General features: G+C 41.5%; 1 protein-coding gene across 8 annotated transcripts in view; it reads left to right on the top strand.

Annotated features, from left to right (window-relative positions):
- Positions 1-18,844, top strand: part of MGA (MAX dimerization protein MGA) — a 53,574-nt gene extending 34,730 nt beyond the window's left edge. For 5 of the 8 annotated variants that reach the window (XM_072115693.1, XM_072115691.1, XM_072115692.1 and 2 more), the window contains 11 exons: positions 1,120-1,740; positions 3,740-4,042; positions 5,475-6,697; positions 7,737-7,846; positions 8,020-8,059; positions 9,313-9,498; positions 9,963-10,074; positions 10,961-11,212; positions 12,120-12,278; positions 12,684-12,812; positions 15,331-18,844. In XM_072115693.1, the coding sequence (XP_071971794.1) occupies positions 1,120-1,740; positions 3,740-4,042; positions 5,475-6,697; positions 7,737-7,846; positions 8,020-8,059; positions 9,313-9,498; positions 9,963-10,074; positions 10,961-11,212; positions 12,120-12,278; positions 12,684-12,812; positions 15,331-16,376 (4,181 nt within the window). In that variant the 3' untranslated portion in view covers positions 16,377-18,844. The remainder of the gene's footprint in view (positions 1-1,119; positions 1,741-3,739; positions 4,043-5,474; positions 6,698-7,736; positions 7,847-8,019; positions 8,060-9,312; positions 9,499-9,962; positions 10,075-10,960; positions 11,213-12,119; positions 12,279-12,683; positions 12,813-15,330) is intronic. The other 3 variants (XM_072115694.1, XM_072115695.1, XM_072115696.1) reach the window with 3 other exon arrangements.
- The last annotated feature ends 1,952 nt before the right edge of the window (positions 18,845-20,796 follow it).

The raw sequence follows: 20,796 nt of genomic DNA, 5'->3' as shown, positions 1-20,796 counted from the left end.
GAGTGGCGATCCGTCTCTATAATAAAAAAAAACCTAACATTTCAAATCACCCCCCTTTCCCTAGAACTGACATAAATATAAATAAACAGTAAAAATCATAAACACATTAGCTATCGACACGTCCGAAAATGCCCAATCTATCAAAATATGACGGTTTTTCAATTCGTTTAACCCTGTAATGGAAAATAGCGCTCAAAGTCGAAAATGGCACTTTTTTGCCATTTTGAAAAATATAAAAAAATCTATAAAAAGTGAACAAAAGGTCGTACAGTCCTAAAAATTATAATTTGAAAATATTATCAGATTTCGCAAAAAATGGCACCACCCACAGCTCCGTACACCAAAGTATAAAAAAGTTATTAGCGCCAGAAGTTGGCAAAATCCAAAAAAAAAATTTTGTACAGGAGGTTTTAATTTTTGTAAATGTATGAAAACATTATAAAACCTATACAAATTTGGTATCCCCTTAATCGTACTGACCCAAAGAATACAGAAGACATGTCATTTGGGGCGCTCAGTGAAAGCTTTAATATCCAAGCCCACAAGAAAATGGCGCAAATGCGTTTTTTTCACCATTTTCACTGCATTTGGAATTTTTTTCCCGCTTCTGAGTACATGGCATGGAATATTTAATACCATCACTATGAAGTGCAATTTGTTACGCAGAAAACAAGCCTCCACAAAGCTCATTACGTGTAAAAATAAAAAAGTTATAGATTTTTGAAGGTGGGGAGTGAAAAATGGACATGAAAAAACAGGAAAGGGCCCGGTCCTTAACCGGTTAAAGGGGCAACACATGGTCTGATATCTGTGCTATACAAAAGACAGGGCGGCATAGTTAAGCAGTATCTGTGTTCAGAAGCACAAACCATTGTGCAGGGAGGCCTACAACAAGTAGTGCACATACCGGGATGCCTGGATACAACTTGAAGCAAATGTTTCCAAGAAATGTGTACAGATTAATAGTTATAGTTGGTACTAAATGGGATTTCTCTTTATTTTTTTAAACACTATCCATTCTAGTAGGGGTCCTGTAATAGAGTTTGTCATAAGTTTCTTCCATACTAAAGACGAGAAAGTAGTTGGAAGATGTTGACATAAAGATGTTCTACTTTGCAGCTGCACAATCCAGGCCTAGCGGCTTGCTCACTCAATCTGTCATGGGTGAAGTTGGATCAATGCAGAAAAGTCCTGGAGTCGGCTCAGCTGAACCCTCCATACTTGGGTCACCAAAAGCTAGCACCCAGCCTCCTCGGCTCCTACTCGTCTCTTCTGCTGTGTCAGCCGGCATACAAGCCCCAGCTATCACTACTACTACTTCTATGAACACGACATCTCTATCTACCACATCACTCTCCTCTGCAGACTTGAGCACTGTTTCACCTTCCAAAAAGAAAGCATCACCTTCACTCCCAACCTTAATGCGTGTAACAAAAGTGATAACAAAAGGCTCTTCTCTGTCCATTCCTGCAGGAATAGTAGCTGCACCGACGATCTTAACATCAGTTCCCTCCTCTAAAGGCACTGTACTGACCCCACCAAAACTTTCTCCAGCTGTGGTCAAATGCACAGCCGCTCCGGGAAATGCATCCGCCACCCCCCTCACCAACAGCCCTGGCGCTAATAAACGGGTTACACCTTCATTACCTAGTTTATTAGTGGCACCCAATGTGCAACGAATTGGATCAGCAGCTTCTCAAGTTGGATTAAAAATTGCATCCCCGATGACTGTAAAATCAGGTGAGGTTTTTATTTTTTGGAGTTTTTTTTTTTTTTACGTGAAGCAGTGTTTTTCACATTTATATATGTTTTTTTTTATTGTTACATCTTCTGTTTTCTTTTTTATATAGTTTTGTTTTACTTCTACTGTAGTTGATTGCCAAGTCTGATGAGTCTTGGAGATTTTATCAAGATTTACTTTAGCAAGTTCTCCCCAAACTAAAGCATAGGGAATAATGGGCTGATCCGACTACTGGCATCCATGCTGATCACACGAACTGGGCCCCCAGATAACTGGAGAATAGAGGATTCACTGTCATTAAATAGTGAAGGGAGAGGTTGAGCATGCGCCATGTCACTCCAGCCAATTGTACATGGGTGTCGGAAATTGCTGAACGCATCAGTTACTTATCACTGGGACACCCGTCCAGTCTAAGTGAGTGCCAGAGATAGTCGAGTGCTGTGTTCAGCAATTTCCGACACCCCCATACTATGGAATTTGGGAGGAAGACTCGTGCTCGAACTGCCACTCCTGTTTGTGATGACAAATCCTTATTCCTTGGAATGCTGGGGGTCCCTTACCGATCAACTTTTTATACCCTCTCCTTAGTACAGACGCTTTAAAGGACATCCACCTCCAGGATGGTCAACCAAGCACACTGACATACTGGTGTGTGTCCCCTCTCACAGGATCTACTCTTTTAGCTTTGTTTAGCCTTTGTTTTTAAGAATAAAAGGCTTTAAAAATTAGCCTCATTTGCATAATGTTTAAATTATTTTTGTAAAATAACAGGGAAAGAGAAGTAAAAGAGAAAATACCACCAGAGAGGGAACCCAGCTGTATGACAGTGTGCTTGGTTTACATTCCTTGATTCTGGTGGTACATGTCCTTTAAAAAAATATATTTCTCAACATTTTATACAGAAAGCTGATATGGTATTTTTAATTCTTACTACGGGACACAGCATCACAGATTTGTATTTTTTTTTTCCCTTCATTATACACGCACAATGCTGAGAGTTTCTCTGCATGACAATGGGCAGTGCTTAAAGAGGACCTGTCACCCCAAAATAGCCCCCCACCAAATGGGCCCCCCATAACCCTCTCCCTAGCCCCTTTCTCTCCAGCATTTTTTTTTTAATCTATGGTCAGAAACGCTGTTTAAACAGATCCGACCTCTTATGAATAAAGCCGACTGCAGCTAATTTTATAAGGGGGCCAGCCCACACTCCTCCAGCACGCCCCCTGTCACCAAGGTCCAATAGGAGAAGCTGGCAGCATGTATTGCGTAATCCCTGCCAGCTCTCCGTGATGCGGGGCTTATTGACTGTGCCGGTCGAGTGTTATATATATTCGTCCGGCACTGTCAACAAGCCTGGCGCGGCCGCGGCCACTGTCAGTGCAGCGCGGTCAGCCATGTGAATAAGCCCCACGCTGCTGTTAGTGGAACAACAGCCGCGCGACCGCATCTGCCGGCTTCTCCCATTGGTCCTTGGTGACAGGGGGCGTGCTGGGGGAGTGTCGGCCGGCCCCCTTATGAATAAAGCCGACTGCAGCTCCCCAGATATGAGGATCCAACCTCTTATTATGTAAGAGGTCGGATCTGTTTAAACAGCGTTTCTGACCATAGATTAAAAAAAAAAAATTGCTGGAGAGAAAGGGGCTAGGGAGAGGGTTATGGGGGGCCCATTTGGTGGGGTGCTATTTTGGGGTGACAGGTCCTCTTTCAGGTGTCCCAAAAATGTGGCCAAATTGGGTCTATTTTTTTTGTCAAAAATTCCAATTGTTGGTATAAACCTGAACTACAGATAAAGATGTCACAAATTTATTACTCTGGTAACGCCCTGCAGAGACCTTCAGGCTCATTGGCATAATTTCAAAGTTGATTTTAGAAACAAGGAGGCCTTGAATAGCAAATATAAGATGACCACAGTCACAGTGCCTGGATTTATGAGTAAGTGTCCCTGGTTTATCATGTTGGATTTTTCCTTTAATTCGGTTTTTATCTTTTATTTTACAGTCACTGCTTCCACTGTGTCAGCACTGACTTCTTCCAGAGTGACTACAGGAGCAGAGAAACGTTTAGGGCCTCGGCTTCTTCTGATCCCAGTCAACAACACGTCCACTCCTACTCCCGCTCGCCCGGTGCAGTGTGTGCAGAGGTCTCCAGGACAGAAGATGGTTTTACAGCCTATAAAGAGCGCTAGTGGGGTGACTCTATTTAGGCACCCCAATGGCCAGCTTATTCAGCTTGTACCATTGCAGCAAGTTAATTCTGGAGGTGTTCAGTCACGCAAGCAGCAAGTTGTCATCCGTAATCCAGGTACAAAAAGTTCTATCTCGTTTATCTTTTGAATGAAATTTGTAAAGTTTAAGGGGTATTCCTACTAACGCCACTATATATTTCTTTTCTACAGGATAGGGTATATTCACTACATGATAAGTTTTGTTCTTTTATCTATCTAAGAGTTTTTTTTTATGCATACACACTTACAAAGATATGGTGGTAGTTTATATTTCTGCAAAGTCTTCCAAACATGCCTTGAGAATCCTATAAACACAAAAATAAGGGTCACCAAGTTCCCTGTGTGAAAGGAGTGGTGGCACATATGCATGGCCACTGTTGTATTCCCTTCATTGCGGTATAATCATTAGGGGGCAATGAGATCCAACCTTTGTTTTTTTTAATTTCTGAAGCTTCACAGGCTGTCACACTGTCGCACTCGCCCGGCCTGATGTAATCTCACACAGAGGGACGGGGATGTGCTAATGCACAGCGTAACCGCCTGTGGAGCTACATCACGGAGGGGATCTGGTAGTGCCACCTGTTGTCCTTCTGGCTCATTAGCATATAGAAGGAAGGAGGCCATAGATAACACATATAGGAATGTTAACTCTGGGATCTATGAGTAAGTGCCCCTGGTTTATCATAATGGATTTATGGCAGATTTCCTTTGAAAGTGAAACCTGGTGACAGGTTCTCGTTAAAGTCAGGCAAATATGACTCTTCTCACCACATTTTTACACAAGATGGGTCAAGTTGCATCAGAATTATGGCTTTGTGATTAACAGAACCACAGATACAGGCAGCTAAAGACATAGATAAAGATCCAGTTCCTGTCCATTTAACTGCCTGTATGTCCAATATTTTAGCTCACAGAACCGCAGATATCTAAGGAGAGTCATATTTCACATTCATATTTGAAGGAGATTTTTTTTTTCATAGGTAAATGCAAGATTTCACATAAAAGATGGAATTCTAGAAAGGACATTTCTTTGTCTGAGGGGACTAGTTGTTAAGTGGGGTAAAACCTGGTGACAGGTTCTCTTTAAAGAAAATCTACCATCAAAATCCAGCAGGATAAACTATGGGCACTTACTCATAGATTCAGGCACTGTAAATGTGGTAATCTTCTAATATTTGTTATCTATGACCTCCTTTCTTCTAAAATCAACTTGAGGGGACTAGTAGTTTAAAAGGAACCTGTCATCAGTTTTTACCCCACTAAAGGGGTTTCCTGGGGTCTGCCCAGGGAAGGGTCGCAGTACTTGATATTGTATATAAGCCCCTATCACTTGAATGGGACTGTACTGCAAACAGACCAGCTGCAGAATGGACAGATATATATGTGAAGCAACACTCTCATGGTTACCCTAGGAGTAGATGATCAGATTTAAAAAAAACACCCCAGGTTAAACCTCACATTAATAGGATGGTACAAACTTTAACTCTCTCTTTGTGCATTATTCCTCAGGTTCTGTTGTGGGTATCCGCCTTCCTCTTCCGACAAAACAAGAAACTGCAGCCCCTACTTCTGTTTCCACTGCTGCCACCCCCGTTACACCTGCTGCTCTACCTAAGTTAACAGCTATCTCTCCCTCCAAGACCGTCTCAATTACACCTGGGGTGACAGTCCTACAACAAAGTCCCCCTATACTTTCTCCGCTAGACGCTCCTGCAATGAAAGCAAACCCACCTACAAGTAACAGTGAGGCTGCTATTTCTCTTCCACATGTTATAACTTGCTCCGGTGGTGGACCTGCCGTCATTGCATCTAATGTGCCGCCCCTCCAGTCAGGAGGACTTTTTATAGCAAATGTCCCGCCACCTACATTGCACAATGCTGCTACAACACCAAAAAGCATAACTCTAGCGAGTAGTAAGCCGGAAACCCTGAAGGATTCCAATAAAGAAGATAAGAAGTCTCCTAACTCCTCATTAACTACTCCAACATCTGCCTCAAGTGAAGACAAGGAACCAGTCAAGGAATGTAATGGGCCACCTATGTCAGAAATCATAAAGGATGAGAAGAAAGCTGAGACTCTGGGGTCTACACCGCAGGTTGTATCTGAGACTCTGGGGTCTACACCGCAGGTTGTATCTGAGACTCTGGGGTCTACACCGCAGGTTGTATCTGAGACTCTGGGGTCTACACCGCAGGTTGTATCTGAGACTCTGGGGTCTACACCGCAGGTTGTATCTGAGACTCTGGGGTCTACACCGCAGGTTGTATCTGAGACTCTGGGGTCTACACCGCAGGTTGTATCTGAGACTCTGGGGTCTACACCGCAGGTTGTATCTGAGACTCAAGAGGCTAAAGAAGAGCAACAGAGACGTGGGCTGCATGATAAAGAACAGGGTGAGCTGTCTAGTGATTTCTCAGACGTAGACCTTGTGGAAGATGAGGCAGACAAAGATGACCGGCAACAAAACCCAGGAGATATTACCAAGAGGCAGGTGAAAAATGGGGGCAGTAGTCCTAAGACCTCATTACCGACTTGTGTCCAAGAACAAGTGGCTGCAGGGGTAGATCATAAGATACTACGTAAAACTGAGGAGAAGCCAAAGGAGCAAAGATCAGCAAAGTCGCGAGTCTCTGAATCTTCCTCTGACCACATTTACAGTGAAGATCCATGTATGCAGCGGGACATGTTGGACAACATGGACATTCAGCACAACCTGCAAACTGAGGATGAAGTGAGTCCCTTTTTTCTGTATTATCTGCTACAAATGAGACAAAAGTCACTTATGGCACTAAGACAGCATGTAATCTTCATGGGAGCCTCCCCTGAATGGCCTATGTTGCAGGCAGTGGAGGGTGAGCACATTGGTGACGTTTCTTGTTATCGTTACCCCCGCCTTTTGAATAGTATCCTTTTGTCTCAGAATTTGGTTCCCATTGGTGAATCTCAAGCCATGCCAATTTTTCATGATACTTGCCCCATGTCATACTGCCCCCAATCCTTAATAAGCTGTTTACGCCATATAATGCAACTTGCCTGTTATAGGAACTCTATTGGCCTCCTAGTCAGGCATAAATAAACCGAAGGGCGGGAGCATTTATCAGTTTCTATTTTTGCAGCTAAACATCTCCACGCCATGTGGGCATGGAGAGGCGCGGCCGCTGGCCGAGGTTGCAGGTTCACCAGATCGGCCGTCTGATGGATACATACAGAGGTCTATGACTCTTGATGTATCCACTGTAACGAGGGGGCATGGCCTTTATGTTGAGGTGTTCCTCATCATAAGCATTTCTTGAGAAAATGTGCATCCTGAATGCAGAGAAATCTAAATTATTAATTTGCAGATGAGCATTTGGTACACTATGGTTGTGACCAGGAGGTCTTGCATGCCCAGGGGACTGTCAATGCTAATTTGCATACAAATGAATATTTGTCTTCGTTTTGACAACATACAATGATACTGGCATCAGAGGACATCAATACTGTGTAAAGCAGATGATATGATTGGAGCTTCTCTCTGTGGTCGGGAGCTCCAATGATAATCCAACGCTCTCTGTACCTTCTCATTCTCCCTGTAGTCTCAGGCAGCTTAAAAGTTATGCTGAGCTTATCCTAGGCTGCTAGGGCTGCAGGCGATTGCATTGAGTCCTGTTTGGCAGACTCTGTCCTGGGGCGATGGCCTGGGTGCCCGCAGAGAGGGCTCTAGCACCTGTGCCATAGGTTCACCACCACTGCTATATAACATAGAAAATTCTTTTTTATTCTCTTTATAGAGTGAATTGGATGATTCTGTGGATGTTGAGACTGTGGAAGAACTTGATGAGAAGCTCTGTATAGCTCTACTGAAGGCATCTGCTACTAATATTAAACCGAAAAAAGACAAGTAGGTATCACTTTTATAGCCAACATTTCCTGAAATGTGTAACTAAGTGAAGCGAAATGGCTTTGTAAAATATACATGTAAAGCTGCAATGCTATTCAGTTATGATGATGCTTTGCAGAAAATTACATTCAATTACACAACATTGTTTTAAACGGATTTTTCTTATTTTGTAGAAAAAGAAAACTTTCCAAAGCACGACAAATGGGATCTGAGGTATGGTGTGAAGTTTCAGGATTCTGATATATATAGAGAGATTCATACTACATAAGCTTTTCCCCAGTTTAAGCTAGCCCGCCTGACAATGGCTCATTCAGTTGACCAAGTGAGCGTAGCTTTTACAATAATGGAGGTAATACGCCTCTGCCTCATAGTTCATTTCCTACAGGAAAAAAGATGGGGCATATTGAAATCCAACATGGCTTTTCACCTTCTTCTCAAATCTACAAGGGTTGGATAGACTTTACAGGTTTGAATAACTTTGATCTCTTTTGGCTTATAGATAATTAAAGGAAATCCCCTTCCCAGGGAGTAGCTGCATCCCGTTTTTGAGCTGCTGCAGAAATAAAGTTAAATGCTTCAGTATACAAATTAATTTATAAGGCTATTGGGGGCCTGGAATAACCAGGGGCGAAGGCTACTTCACACCCCCAGTAGCCAATACTGACCTGCCTCTAGCCGCTCCGCAGTAGCTTGCTGCTGACAACATGCTGGTTGCTGGGGAGCTCTGAGCATGTGCAGTAGCTCCCATTTGTCTGCCGGCAGAGAGCTACTATGCTGGCGCAGATCTCATATGATGTTGGAGTGGGTAGAGGCTGGTAAATAGTGGCTAATGGGACCAGGGAGTAGCCTTCACCCCGGAGCTGTCTCTGGCTACTCTACACCCCCAGTAGCCATAGAAATTAATTTGCATATTGAAGCATTACATTTTATTTCTGCAGCTGGTGAAAGAAGGGATGCAGCTGCTGCCCGGATGGGAACCTACCATGGGATGTCTCTCAGAAAGTAGATTCCCCATGGTAGATTTCCTTTGAAGAAGGAAGTCATTATACAGAAAATACAATATATTTATTGCATAGAATTCCTGGCGTTCTGTAATAAGATAGATTTGTGTACATGTCACCTGTGTAATGTCTAAGCTTCATCCATGCTAGACCAAAATTTATGGCTGTTCACATTAAATTTCACATAGCCTTTGGCACATATTAGGTTGTGGAGCAGTAAAATTGTCCATGCGTAAGAACTTCTCATCTCATTGTGAAATTTGCAGTTCTAGATGATAACGCCAAGATAAAATGGCAAATTACTGATTGATCTGTGGCCTGGTCTGGATGGAGATCTGTCATTTACCATGAGCCGATTTTACGATACAGCACCTGACAGTGTCCTAGAAAATCGAGTATTGCAGAACATTTCAGTATTTGCCCCATACCATATTAATAACGCTTGTTTCTTTTGTTGGTTTATAGAAGGTGATTGGAGAGGACATCTCTTCATCAGTAGAAGATGAGGAATGTAACTTTCATCACCGTAAGAACCACACCGCCAATGAGCGCAAGAGACGGAGTGAACTTCGGGATCTGTTTGAAGAGCTGAAAAATGCTCTTGGTCTTCACAACCTTCCTAAAGTTTCAAAGAGTTATATCCTCAAACAGGTCAGGTTTCTTGTTGCAGGAACTTGAATAGATATTTAAAGGGGTTGTCCCACGAATCAAGTTTGTCCCTTTCCACAGGAAAGGGCCTAACTTGCTGATTGGTAGGAGTCTCAGAGATGGGACCGCCACGGATCCAGAGAATTGAGTTCGTTGTAGCCCCATCGCACCCCGAGAAGACCAGAGCAGCCAGTAACGAATGCGCGGGATAACCTGTTCATCTCTGTGGAGTGAATGCAGATTGCAGTGCGCCATACTCGCTAATCTCTGTCAGCTCCATAGTGATGAACAGGGAGCCCGCGCATGCGTTACTGGCTGCTCCAGTCATCTCTAGGTACAATGGAGTACAACGGACCCCTTTCTTGTGATGCTTGGGGTTTCAATCACTGAGACCCCCAGCAATGTACAAGTTAGGCCTCTTTAATGTTTTTGTGGAAAAGCTGAACTTCTTTTCTTATGATTTTCAGGCCATAGAGGAGATTGAGGGTTTGACAGACACTGCTGATTCACTGATCAAAAAGAAGACTTTATTATCCCAAACACAAACTCAGTTGGTCAAAAAAGTGTCAAATCTTTCAGGTAATTTTTTGGGAAATATCTATTGCTATATCTCTGCTGGAGTAGATCTAAAACGTTTAAAAGTATTTCTGCCATAAATGATGTATATCTTGTGCATATGATATTATATTTGCTCTATCAGTCAGATAATATCAGACATCACCTACCTGTTTCTTGTAGATGTTGTGTCTGTGTCCTGGTTACAGGCCTACAGGTTTTTTTTTTTTTTTTTTTTTAAATCAGATAATTTTTATAAGATTAAAAAAAAAAAAACACAAATAAACAAGTGGTCATGCATTACAGCTCCATTGACAAGGTATGTTACATGTAGGAAGTAGTTACCGTATTACACTGTTTTACAAACAACCTTAATCAATTCTCAATAAAAACTGCATTCAGAAAAATCTGACAGGATTTGAATCAATGTTTTACACGGAATCACTGTGACCAAACCCCCAACCCCCCCCCCCCCCCTCACCCTCCCACCCCAGAGTCAGCTCCCGAGGATTAGGCTAGTATGCCCAGAGGCACTTCGACAGGCCTACAGGTTACAGTATAGAACATTGCTAAACAGATCTGTAATGTCCACTTACATATTTGCATAGTAATTTGGGCCTCTATTTTTGCTAAATGGTATAACCTTCTCCTCTAACCCTTATTATACGCAAGTGCCCCAAAATGTACTTAGGATTTCACAAATGGGAATACTTGTATACTGGAAATTTGCAGCATAATACTTGTATTTCAAATTTTTATAGGTACACCATAGAGAGGATGCAGGGGCAGTTTTGCCTATAGATGTTTGGATAACTTCTGTTCAGATTAAGTCACTTTACCAATACTTGTGCATGCATTAGTTGGCATAGAACGATAATAGTCACATTTCCTATGTTTTATAACCCCGCAGGGAAGCCTAAAGAGGTTGTGCAGAAAAAAATAGAATATCTATATGCAAAGCAGAAAGCTATGGAGGCAGAAATAAAGAAGGAAAACCAAGAAGTAGATGAGGTTCTGCAGGTAGAATCTGGGCATTTACCTCTCCAAAAAAAAGAGCCTTTTCATACCATAACGCTTGGAGGTGAAACTAATGAAGCCCTGAGTAGCCCAAACAAGAAGCCCATCATACTTGCAAGAAAAGCTTTGTTGCTATCAAAGGAGGGTAAGTCAACTGGGGACAAAAAAATGGATCCAAAAATGTTGTTAATACTTGCATAGAATAGGTCTTCAATATTGCATTGGGGATCCTGCACCCCTACACATCACATATTCTTTTCAGCTAATACACAGGAAGCGGACAGTAAGCAGAAACTGAGTCTTCTCATGCAAATGAATAGGAGCGGATCTACTGTAGCCTGGTCTTACCACTGCACAGAGAACAGCCAATTTACTGTTCTATAATAATAATAATTCTTTATCTATATAGCGCACACAGATTACGCAGCGCTGCACAGAGCATGCAGTCCTATTCTCTGTTCATTAGAGAATTGGCCATGAAAACCCATTTAACCCCTTACTGACATATGATGTACTACTAAGTCACATGCTGTCTGCAGATGTATGAAGAGGGCTCACGGACTGAGCCCTGTCCATACAAGCTGGGAGTTTGCTGCATGTTACACCCATGGTCAGTTCTGGCACTGATCGCGGGTGTTAACTCTTTAGATGCCTTCAGCAAAGTTGCTGGAAGCATTGAAATCCTGGCAGCGCTTCGGCGACTCCATCTTGTATCAGATTGAGGTTGCCATGACATCCTTTGTAGCCCATTCATTACAAATGAAAATGGCGCAAATGCATTTTTTTCACCACTTTCACTGCATTTGTAATTTTTTTTTTTTCATGCTTCCCAGTACACGGCATGGAATATTAAATACTATTGTTACACAGAAAACAAGCCCTAACACAGCTCTTTACATGGAAAAATAAAAAAGTTATGGGTTTTTGAAGTTTGGGAGTAAAATAGGCAAACACAAAAATGAAAAAGGGTCTCGGTGTTAAGTGCAGCCTATTGTTTACACTGCATAGGAACATTTAACTTTAGCTTAATCTTTTGTTATTTTGTTTTTCAGGGATGCATCAGCAGTCAAGTGTCTCCTTAACTACATCAAATGTACCAATGGCACATACAGAGCAAGTCGGGAAACAGGAAAATAGAGTAGAAAGACAAGTGGCTAGTATTCCCTCAGCACTAATACAAGCAGAATTGAGTCCTGCACAAATGAAATCAGGTAAGACAATATAGTTTCTTGTTTTTGTCTTTTGGTGAGAAGGAGGGTGGAGATTAAAGGGGATGTACCAAGTTTGAAAATTATACCCTACCTACACGATAAGGGAAAAGAAGCTGATCGTTGGGTGTCTAACTGCTGGGACCCCCACAAATTATAAGCAGGGGAACCCCCAGCGATCCAGAGAACTGGCGTCCTGTTATTGCTATTTAGTGTAGCGACAGGTCAAACATATGTTCAGTTCTACAGTTCAGTGCAGCACGGCGCCCAGGTGTCTCCTGCACTCGTATAAACGGTGAATGTGATGACTTTCGCACTTGGTACAATCCCTAACTTATCATCATAAAATGAGTTGGGGATTAATTAAGCATTAATTTTGAAGGCCCAATTTTTCATTTCTTTTTCTAGGAATGCCATCTTTAGTCATTCAGCTTCCTCATACAATCTCACTGAAAGATTTCATCAGTAATAGCCCTGTACCCATCTCCTGGTCGACAGTGCCCGGTAATATTTCTACAGCACCACCCTCTGTCCCGGGTATGTTATGCTTTTATGAAAATTTTCACTTATCTGTCTTCACATGGTCTACGTCTGAATAGTCAGTAACTTTTCAACACACGTTAAAATCAGTAGTGCACTTGTGTACAAGAAAATTTGAAATCTATCTTTTCACAGCAACTTGCTGTCTCTTCTACGTATCACACTATTATGATAATAGTAGGAGATTACATAGAAGTGGGGAGAGGAGGAGCGGAGTATCAGCAAAATAGGTCTTCATTCTTCTCAGGAAGAACCTAAACAATATTTTCTACTAGCCAGTGGTTAAATAGAATATAAAAGTTGAGTTCTCAGTTGTTTGTGGCTTTAATTGGTGAACTAAAAAGTATGATGATAATTGCTAGCTTTCGAGACTACTCTGGTCTCTTCATCAGGCAATGGAATAAGACGCCATGTGCACTGTGTCCATTTGTGTTCTATTCAGATGTTGTCTTACCACACCATGCTTGAGACCTAAGTGGTCTCGAAAAAGCCTGCAATTCTCATCACCCTTTTAAGATGGCCGATAAAAGGCATCAACAACTGAGGATTCTCAACCTTTATTGATTTACACAGAACCTACACACAAGAAAACTATTAGAAAATATACATGTTGTGTAATGAATTAATTACGTACATAATGTATTTTGGAAGATCAGGTAAAGTTAAATGCTGCACAGCAGGCAGGAAACAGAAATTCTACATTACAGGAACAATATTTTTATATAAGCGGGTCTATGTTAGGAAAAATAAGACACCCAAATTCGTATCATATTCAAGTTTAAAGAAAAAGACAGATGTCCACTATATTTTCAAAAGTGAAAATTACATCTTTATTTAATCACAAAAGTTGTTTAAAAACATTTAAAAAGCACAACTGAGTGCTACACAAGCCCCACTATCCAAATAATGAGTAAATCCACTAGAGGTATAATAGGTACATAGCAACATGAATCACTTAGACTATAACAGGGATAATCACAAATAACCATAAGGAGTACTAGAAAGGGTGATCAGTGTATAGTATTAAAGATAGTCATAATTACCTCCGTATCTAAAGTATCCAGCTTGGGGATAGAAGGGGCAGGAAGCAGTGATTCATGTTGCTATGTTCCTATTATACCTCTAGTGGATTTACTCATTATCTGGATTGTGTAGCACTCAGTTGTGCTTTTTAAATGTTTTTAAACAACTTTTGTGATTAAATAAAGATGTAATTTTCACTTTTAAAAATATAGTGGACATCCGTCTTTTTCTTTAAACTTGAATAAAATTATACATTACAGGAGTGACTAACTGGCTAGAGACACTACAGGAGAGGTTAGAGATCACCAGGCTCTTAATATTGAAGGCAAAGACAGATTATTCCCATTCCTGCCTTCCTGGTTGCCTACATGCTGCGCAGTGGCTACAATCTACAGGAAGCAACCCTGTACATGTGGTCACCAAGGTCACTAAGGCCCCATACACATGGGTGTAATTCATTGCTTTAAAAAAAAATAATAATTGTAAAGTACAATGTTAAACTATAACATTATTGATATTTAAATAATAATAGCAAAATGAACCAACCTAGGGAATGTTTGTATTACTAAAAACTTATACGGTAGTATGGAGCATATGGTATTGCCTTAGTATAGGTTGTCGATATGGTGGATCACTACTTATTCGTGCAAACTGCAGGTGCCACGTTACACCCCTTCAATTGAGCTATTTTCAAGCATATTACATAGTGTTACAGGGAGGGCATATATACCTCCAGGAAGTGACATCATCAATTACATCATCTCGCTAAGTTACATAAGTGCTTAAATATACTTATACAAATGTGCAAATCGTACAAAAGAATAAAATTACATTACAGTGCAATACAGTTATATAGTGGATAGAATAGCACATTAAATATGGGCTAACGCTCATCATGATCTTGACTGCGCAGGCGTCAATTATTTCATACCACCATAAACAATGTAGTATCTAACTAAAAAACAAAGCGATCAGTATGTAGATCAGTGGTGCCTGCAGGGCAGCTGGATACCAGCCGGGTGTGCCGCTGCTCTAGCACAGCTGTGATCACCGGATACCATCCATGTCTATCGGCCAGCAAGATAACATCACATGTCTCAATGCCAGTCATAGAGTGTGAGTGTATGTGCCATATTGGTTAGGGGAAAAGATTTTATAATATATTCTATTTCTATCATTGTATCCCAGACAAGCAGGATTTTGATATTTGTATAGGGTGTAGCCAGAAACCTCTTATTGTTAAACTTTTTCCACAATTATAAAGTAGTTTACAATGATTTGTGTGATCTGTGGTTCATAAAGAAAAACTGTGCATGTTCTGTTTTCTTGTGAATTGGACACATGTTATAGGCAACTTCTAAATGATGAGGCTTCATGTCAATACAATAGAGTATAAAGTGTATACACAAAGCTAAGCAATACAAAAATAATCCAAATTACTAGAAAATATTAAGGATTTCTATTAGTAACTATGGTGTATCTTTTGTTGTAGAAAAAGATGACTTGTCCATGATGCCAAAGATTGTAAATGTTACATCTTTAGCTCAAGAAGCAAAGTCAGATTTGGGCAAGGATTTGGGAATCGGCATACCTGATACTAAGAGGGAATCTATACCTTCTGAACATCCTCTAAATACAGACTCTATTGTAAGAGGTAATGTGCTGGCCCAGGATACAAGTTCTGTGACTATGGAGTCATGTTTGCCATCCACTTCTGTTCCTGTAACCCAAACGAAAGAAATTTTGACCACTCCAGTAAGGAAACGTTGCAGTCCATACTCAGGCCTCATTGAAAGTTCACCCCAGGAAAATTACAGCAGTCATTCTGGGAGTAAAAATGTCAGTAAGAGTGATGTTTCCCCAAGTAAAATGGTTGATGAAATCCGAAATTCTCGACTTGATCTGGAACTCAAAAAATTAACCACTGCTATAGATGAAGCAGGGCTAGATCCAAGCGAATTATCCGACGCAACGGGTGATCCGGAAGAAGCTGATGAAACTTTAACCTCTCTCCTCAATGAAATAGCATTTCTCAATCAGCAGCTAAACAATGACACGGAGGATTTAGATTTTCCGGGATCGGATACAGCATCCCGCAGCAGTGTAAGTAAGTTTGTAGATGGGGATTCATCTCCTTTTTCTTTTAGTAGATTCAAGGAAGTTTCTGAAACAAAAGAAAAGAACCTTTCCTTCAGTCCTCTATTCATGCAGTTAGAAGAAGGAGAGATCCCGGATACTGTCAAGCATAATGAAGAGGCAAGTATTATGGTTTTGGATGGGGGTGCAAAAAAGGATCCTGCTGTGACTGTCCCCATTAATGTAGTAAGAGCACAAAGGGAGCTCCAGCCACCCCCTCCAAAGACTGACACACAGGGAAGCTCTTGTTCAGATGTGTTCTGGAGACCTATGCCCAAGCTGGCACCGCTTGGATTAAAGTCTCAAGCAGTGGCCAGTGATCAGAGGGTTCTGGCGAGTAAACCCATGCCATCCTTAGCATCAGTGGCAATGATACTGAGTTCCCCTAAAACTAAGGATTGACACCTCCTTTCCCCTCAGTCTAGCCCGGTACATGGTGCAAGCATTTTCTGGTTACTTGAACTTCACATTATTTGCATATTATGTACAGATATACAAACTGCGCCAGCAGCTTGGTATCCTGGTAGGTGCAAAGCACTATAATTATGACGTGTATACTGTGATCCACATGGATCTTCGCCTGCACTACATGTAAATAATCCAATTCTGCCTTTGTACAACTGCTGCTTCTGCAAGTCAACTCTAGACGCACTTCTTTCAGCTCAGCTAAGATGTGTGGGAACTACTTCTTGTATCTCCAGCAGTCGGACATTAGGAAATTTTACTGAAACCCAGTTGTAGTTTATTCTGGTGTAACCACAGGTGCCTCTCTCTGATCTCTCTATAGCTGCAATGTTGACCATTCAACTTTCTACCTGTGTAGGTTGGACAGTATTAGTTGTGTCCATTATATTTCTTTCAAGTCTAGCTATCAGTAGAGATGAGCAGACCCAATGGTTGGGTTTCGGTTCGGTTGCCTGACCCGGACATATTGCCAGATTGGTGGCCGAACAGCCAATCGGGCAAATTGACGCCCCTAACAACTAGTCGTGGCTATGATTGGCCAGTGAGACACCCCCTGGCCAATCGTAGCCATGGACCATCAGGGTCCGCTCATCTCTACCTATCAGCCATTTTCAGTATTATTTTAGAACATCATCTAAAATTCTATTTTATCACATCTTCTCTTTAGGTGCAGTTGTGCTCCATGTATGTGAATCTAACAGAATAATGTGGCTTTGTTTTCCATCACACATTTTTCCATCTCACGACCTACCTGTCACTATGTATATGTGGTTTAACCTGCCGGCAGTATGTTATAGAGCAAGAGTAGCGGAATGATCTCAGCCTTCTCTGTATGATAGAGATGGTGACGGACAGACATCTTTATCTCAAAATCAGACTGCAAGGTGTGTGGCAAGTTCTCTTTAAAGTGTGTGTCCTCCATTACAACAATTTTAGTTTTCAGTATGTGTGAAAAATAAAATCAAGCAACTTTGCAAATGGCTTTAAAGGAAATCAACCTTGTGGATTTTGTGGTTTTAACCCAAGCATACTTACACACGGGCACGCTACCCCTGGAACAAGATCAGTTATTGATTTAGCTGTTAATAACTTTTTTTTGGTGAAAAATAACTTTTAAAAATATGCAAATGAACGTCAGGGGCTCCTGGGCACGTCATAGAAGCCCTTTCTGGCTCCATCGGTTGTCACCAGCTCACTGGCAGGGAAACGGAAGGAGAAGGCGGACATAAAGAAGATGGAAATAATTAGCAGACAGAGCCAGAAAAGACTTCTGTGACCAGCTAATTTGCATATTTTTAAAAGGCCTAAATTCCAAAAAATAAGCCATTAATCGCTAAATGAAGAACAGAGCCTGTTTCCGGAGGCACAGCATGTAAGCATGCTTGGGTTAAAACCACTCAATACATGTGGTTGATTTCCTTTTAACTAATCGCACTTTCAGTTTTGTGTCTACATTCCCCCTGCAGAGTTATGCATCTCCATGGAAACCGATAACACCTCTGCAGTCTGATTCTGCAATCATACTGTTTTCTTTACACTCTAGGTCATACTGAAAAATTTTGCAGGTTAGGAAGAAGTGTAAGGTTGATCGATAAAAATATTAGCACAGGATCAGACTACACAGGTTTGGTTTGTAGTCTGTTACCATGGAGATGGATAAGCACTGTGCACAGAAGGGAAGGAGATTAGTAAGTCTATTTGTCTAAAAAAAAAAAAACCTCTTTGCACTTTATCATCAATGCCGATTTCTTTGATTCATTGCTTTGTTTCTATAATAATAATGTCCAAACTTGGTTGTAAAAAAATATGTATTTATATTTTTGAGATTCTTTTTGTACACAGAAATTTTGTTCTATAACTTTCTTGTAGAAAGTGCTGCGTTATCCAGTCCAATGAATTAGACTTTGTATCTCCTACTGTAAATATGAAATCTATGATTTGTTATCTGCTCACTTTTCCGTGGGCATTTGTGAATATTATTGTCATGTTATAACCCCCTGTTGTAAGGGGTCCTCAAGTGCATCGCTAAGAGCTCGGGGGGGGGGGGTCTCGCTATTGTATTCCTTGTGCCCTGGCGTGACCTTTCTACCTTGCTGCAAAATTGAGCGATCGGTTACAGATTTCTGTGGCTACAGGACGATGGATACACAGAATAACAATGCAATGGGCATCTCTAAAGCAATAATTGTGAGCTGTACGTGATCACCCCCCTTAGCCTGATGCCGGATAGGAACCATCTGTAACCGGTGTGGAGGATACATCTAGTCTGTATGCACAGGAAGACATGATTATGGTTATACATTTTTGTTTATAGTGAATGACTACATGTACAGTGACGAATCCTCTATTCATGTGTTCTATGACGTCTGCATACACATTGGTGCTAAATAAAAGGTTCACTGTCATGTGTGGCCTCTAGTTGTATCATTTCTAAAAAAAACATTTTACAGGGTTATTACGCTACATAATACTTATCCGCCACCTACAGGATAAGTGCCATATCCTGGGCGCCATAAAATTCAGGCCTAAACTAGACCAACTAAGAAGAGGCCACTGATGTGTTGTCTCCCCGGGAAGTGAAGAGGGATATAAGCAGCTGCCAGATTTCTTCCTCATCCACTGTTAATTTTGGTGTTGCCAACCAAAGCAGAGGAAGACGGGCACATTCCATGGAAATACTTCAGTGTGTCCTGATTTTGAATCTGTGTTTTGTTCATCCTCACATTTGGCCTCTTTCACCAACACCAACACCAGGACAAATCTGAGGGGTTATGGCTTTGTGACCATGTCAAAATAAAATCATGGGGGAATATTTATCATCAGAGGTAAAATTGTTCTAGTTGTCCATGGAAACCAATCGGAGATTAGCTTTAATCTATATAAACAGCTGAGGGGAAAATGAAAGCTGAGCCCTGATTGGTTGTTTACGGGCAACTAGAACAGTTCTGCTCTTCTGATGAATTTCCCCCATGGGTTAAAGATAAAACCAATGGGATATTTTCCACTTCTATGGTGGAGTGGGTCTCCTTTCCTTAAAAGACAGTGGGGCACATTTACTAAGGGTCCACACACCGCATTTCCGTCGGGTTTACGGACAATTTGCGCCACATTTAACAGGGGTTTTTGCCCAATCGTGCCGACTTTCATGCGACACAAATCGTTGGCGTTGGACAACCCGACTGATTTGGACTATGTGCCGGATTTAAAATTCAAATTGTGTCGCAAGACAATGCACTTACATGCACCAGGAAGAAGAAGGTGAACTCCGGCGAACCTCAGCGGGGAAAGCGACATATGCAGGATATCGGGCACAAGATCTGCACTAGCCATGTGGGTAGTCAGAGCTCCGACTGCAAGAACTGGATGAGGTATAGGATTTTACAAGTACATATGCATTCTTATGGAGATTTATCCCATTCCTAACCTTTTAAGCCTATTAATATGGTATGCTGGGAATTATATAATTGTTTGATGTTTTTAACTGATTGCTCCCACTGTACTGCCTGTTCACTACCAAATTTGCTGTTCCAAAGAATACGAGCAGCTTCTATCTGGCTCCCTACCCACGGCAAGGACTGTGTTGGGTAGGAGAGCGGAGTCTACTTTTAACTTTTCAGATGCCGCAGCTGGAGGATAGCTGGGGGCAATTTTAAAAACAAAACACAAATTCGGGGAAAAAAAGCATTTCATAATGCAAAAGGAAAAAAAAAGGAAAACTTTCAACAATATTACACAACTTTGATGTTTCTAGAACTATACTAAACTGGAGAAATAAAATGATCATGTTTTATACTGCATAGTGAGCGTCATAAGCTAGAAAAGCAGAATATCTTTTAGTAAAAGTACTAACACTTATAAATAAAAGCTGAAACGGTGCAATTATTAACTCAACCCACATAAAACAAGCCCTCGTATCTGTGCCTTTAAAAAGTTACTTCCTTTTGAAAGGCGAAGGTGAAATAAATGACAAAAATGGACCAAAACAGGAGGGTGGTTATTAAGGGGTCCCAATGGGGCTCATTTACTAAGGGTCGCACTGCTCACTTTTGTCGGAATGTGCGCCTTTTTTGGGATTTGCATGGCTTGGACAGGTATTTAACTAGTGTCTTCACTGAGATTTTGGCGCCACGGGGCGTGCCGTCGGACGATCCGACCGATTCGGACTGGGGGCGCGGGATTTAACTTTCAAATTGCTAGCCCATGCACCACAAAATAGAAGATAAAATCCGTCAGACCTGAGCTGGGAAGCGACACATGCAGGATATCGGGTGCACAAACTTAGTGAATCGCGGCAGAGTGAACTCTAGTGGACAGGTAAGTAAATGTGTCCCAATATATTCACATTGTGGTGGAGATT

The sequence above is a fragment of the Engystomops pustulosus genome, chromosome 7 (assembly GCF_040894005.1).
Source record: "Engystomops pustulosus chromosome 7, aEngPut4.maternal, whole genome shotgun sequence".
In the NCBI taxonomy this organism is placed as follows: Eukaryota; Metazoa; Chordata; class Amphibia; order Anura; family Leptodactylidae; genus Engystomops; species Engystomops pustulosus.
The sequence above is the reverse complement of the archived record's forward strand: the minus strand, read 5'-3'. Positions and strand labels throughout refer to the sequence as shown.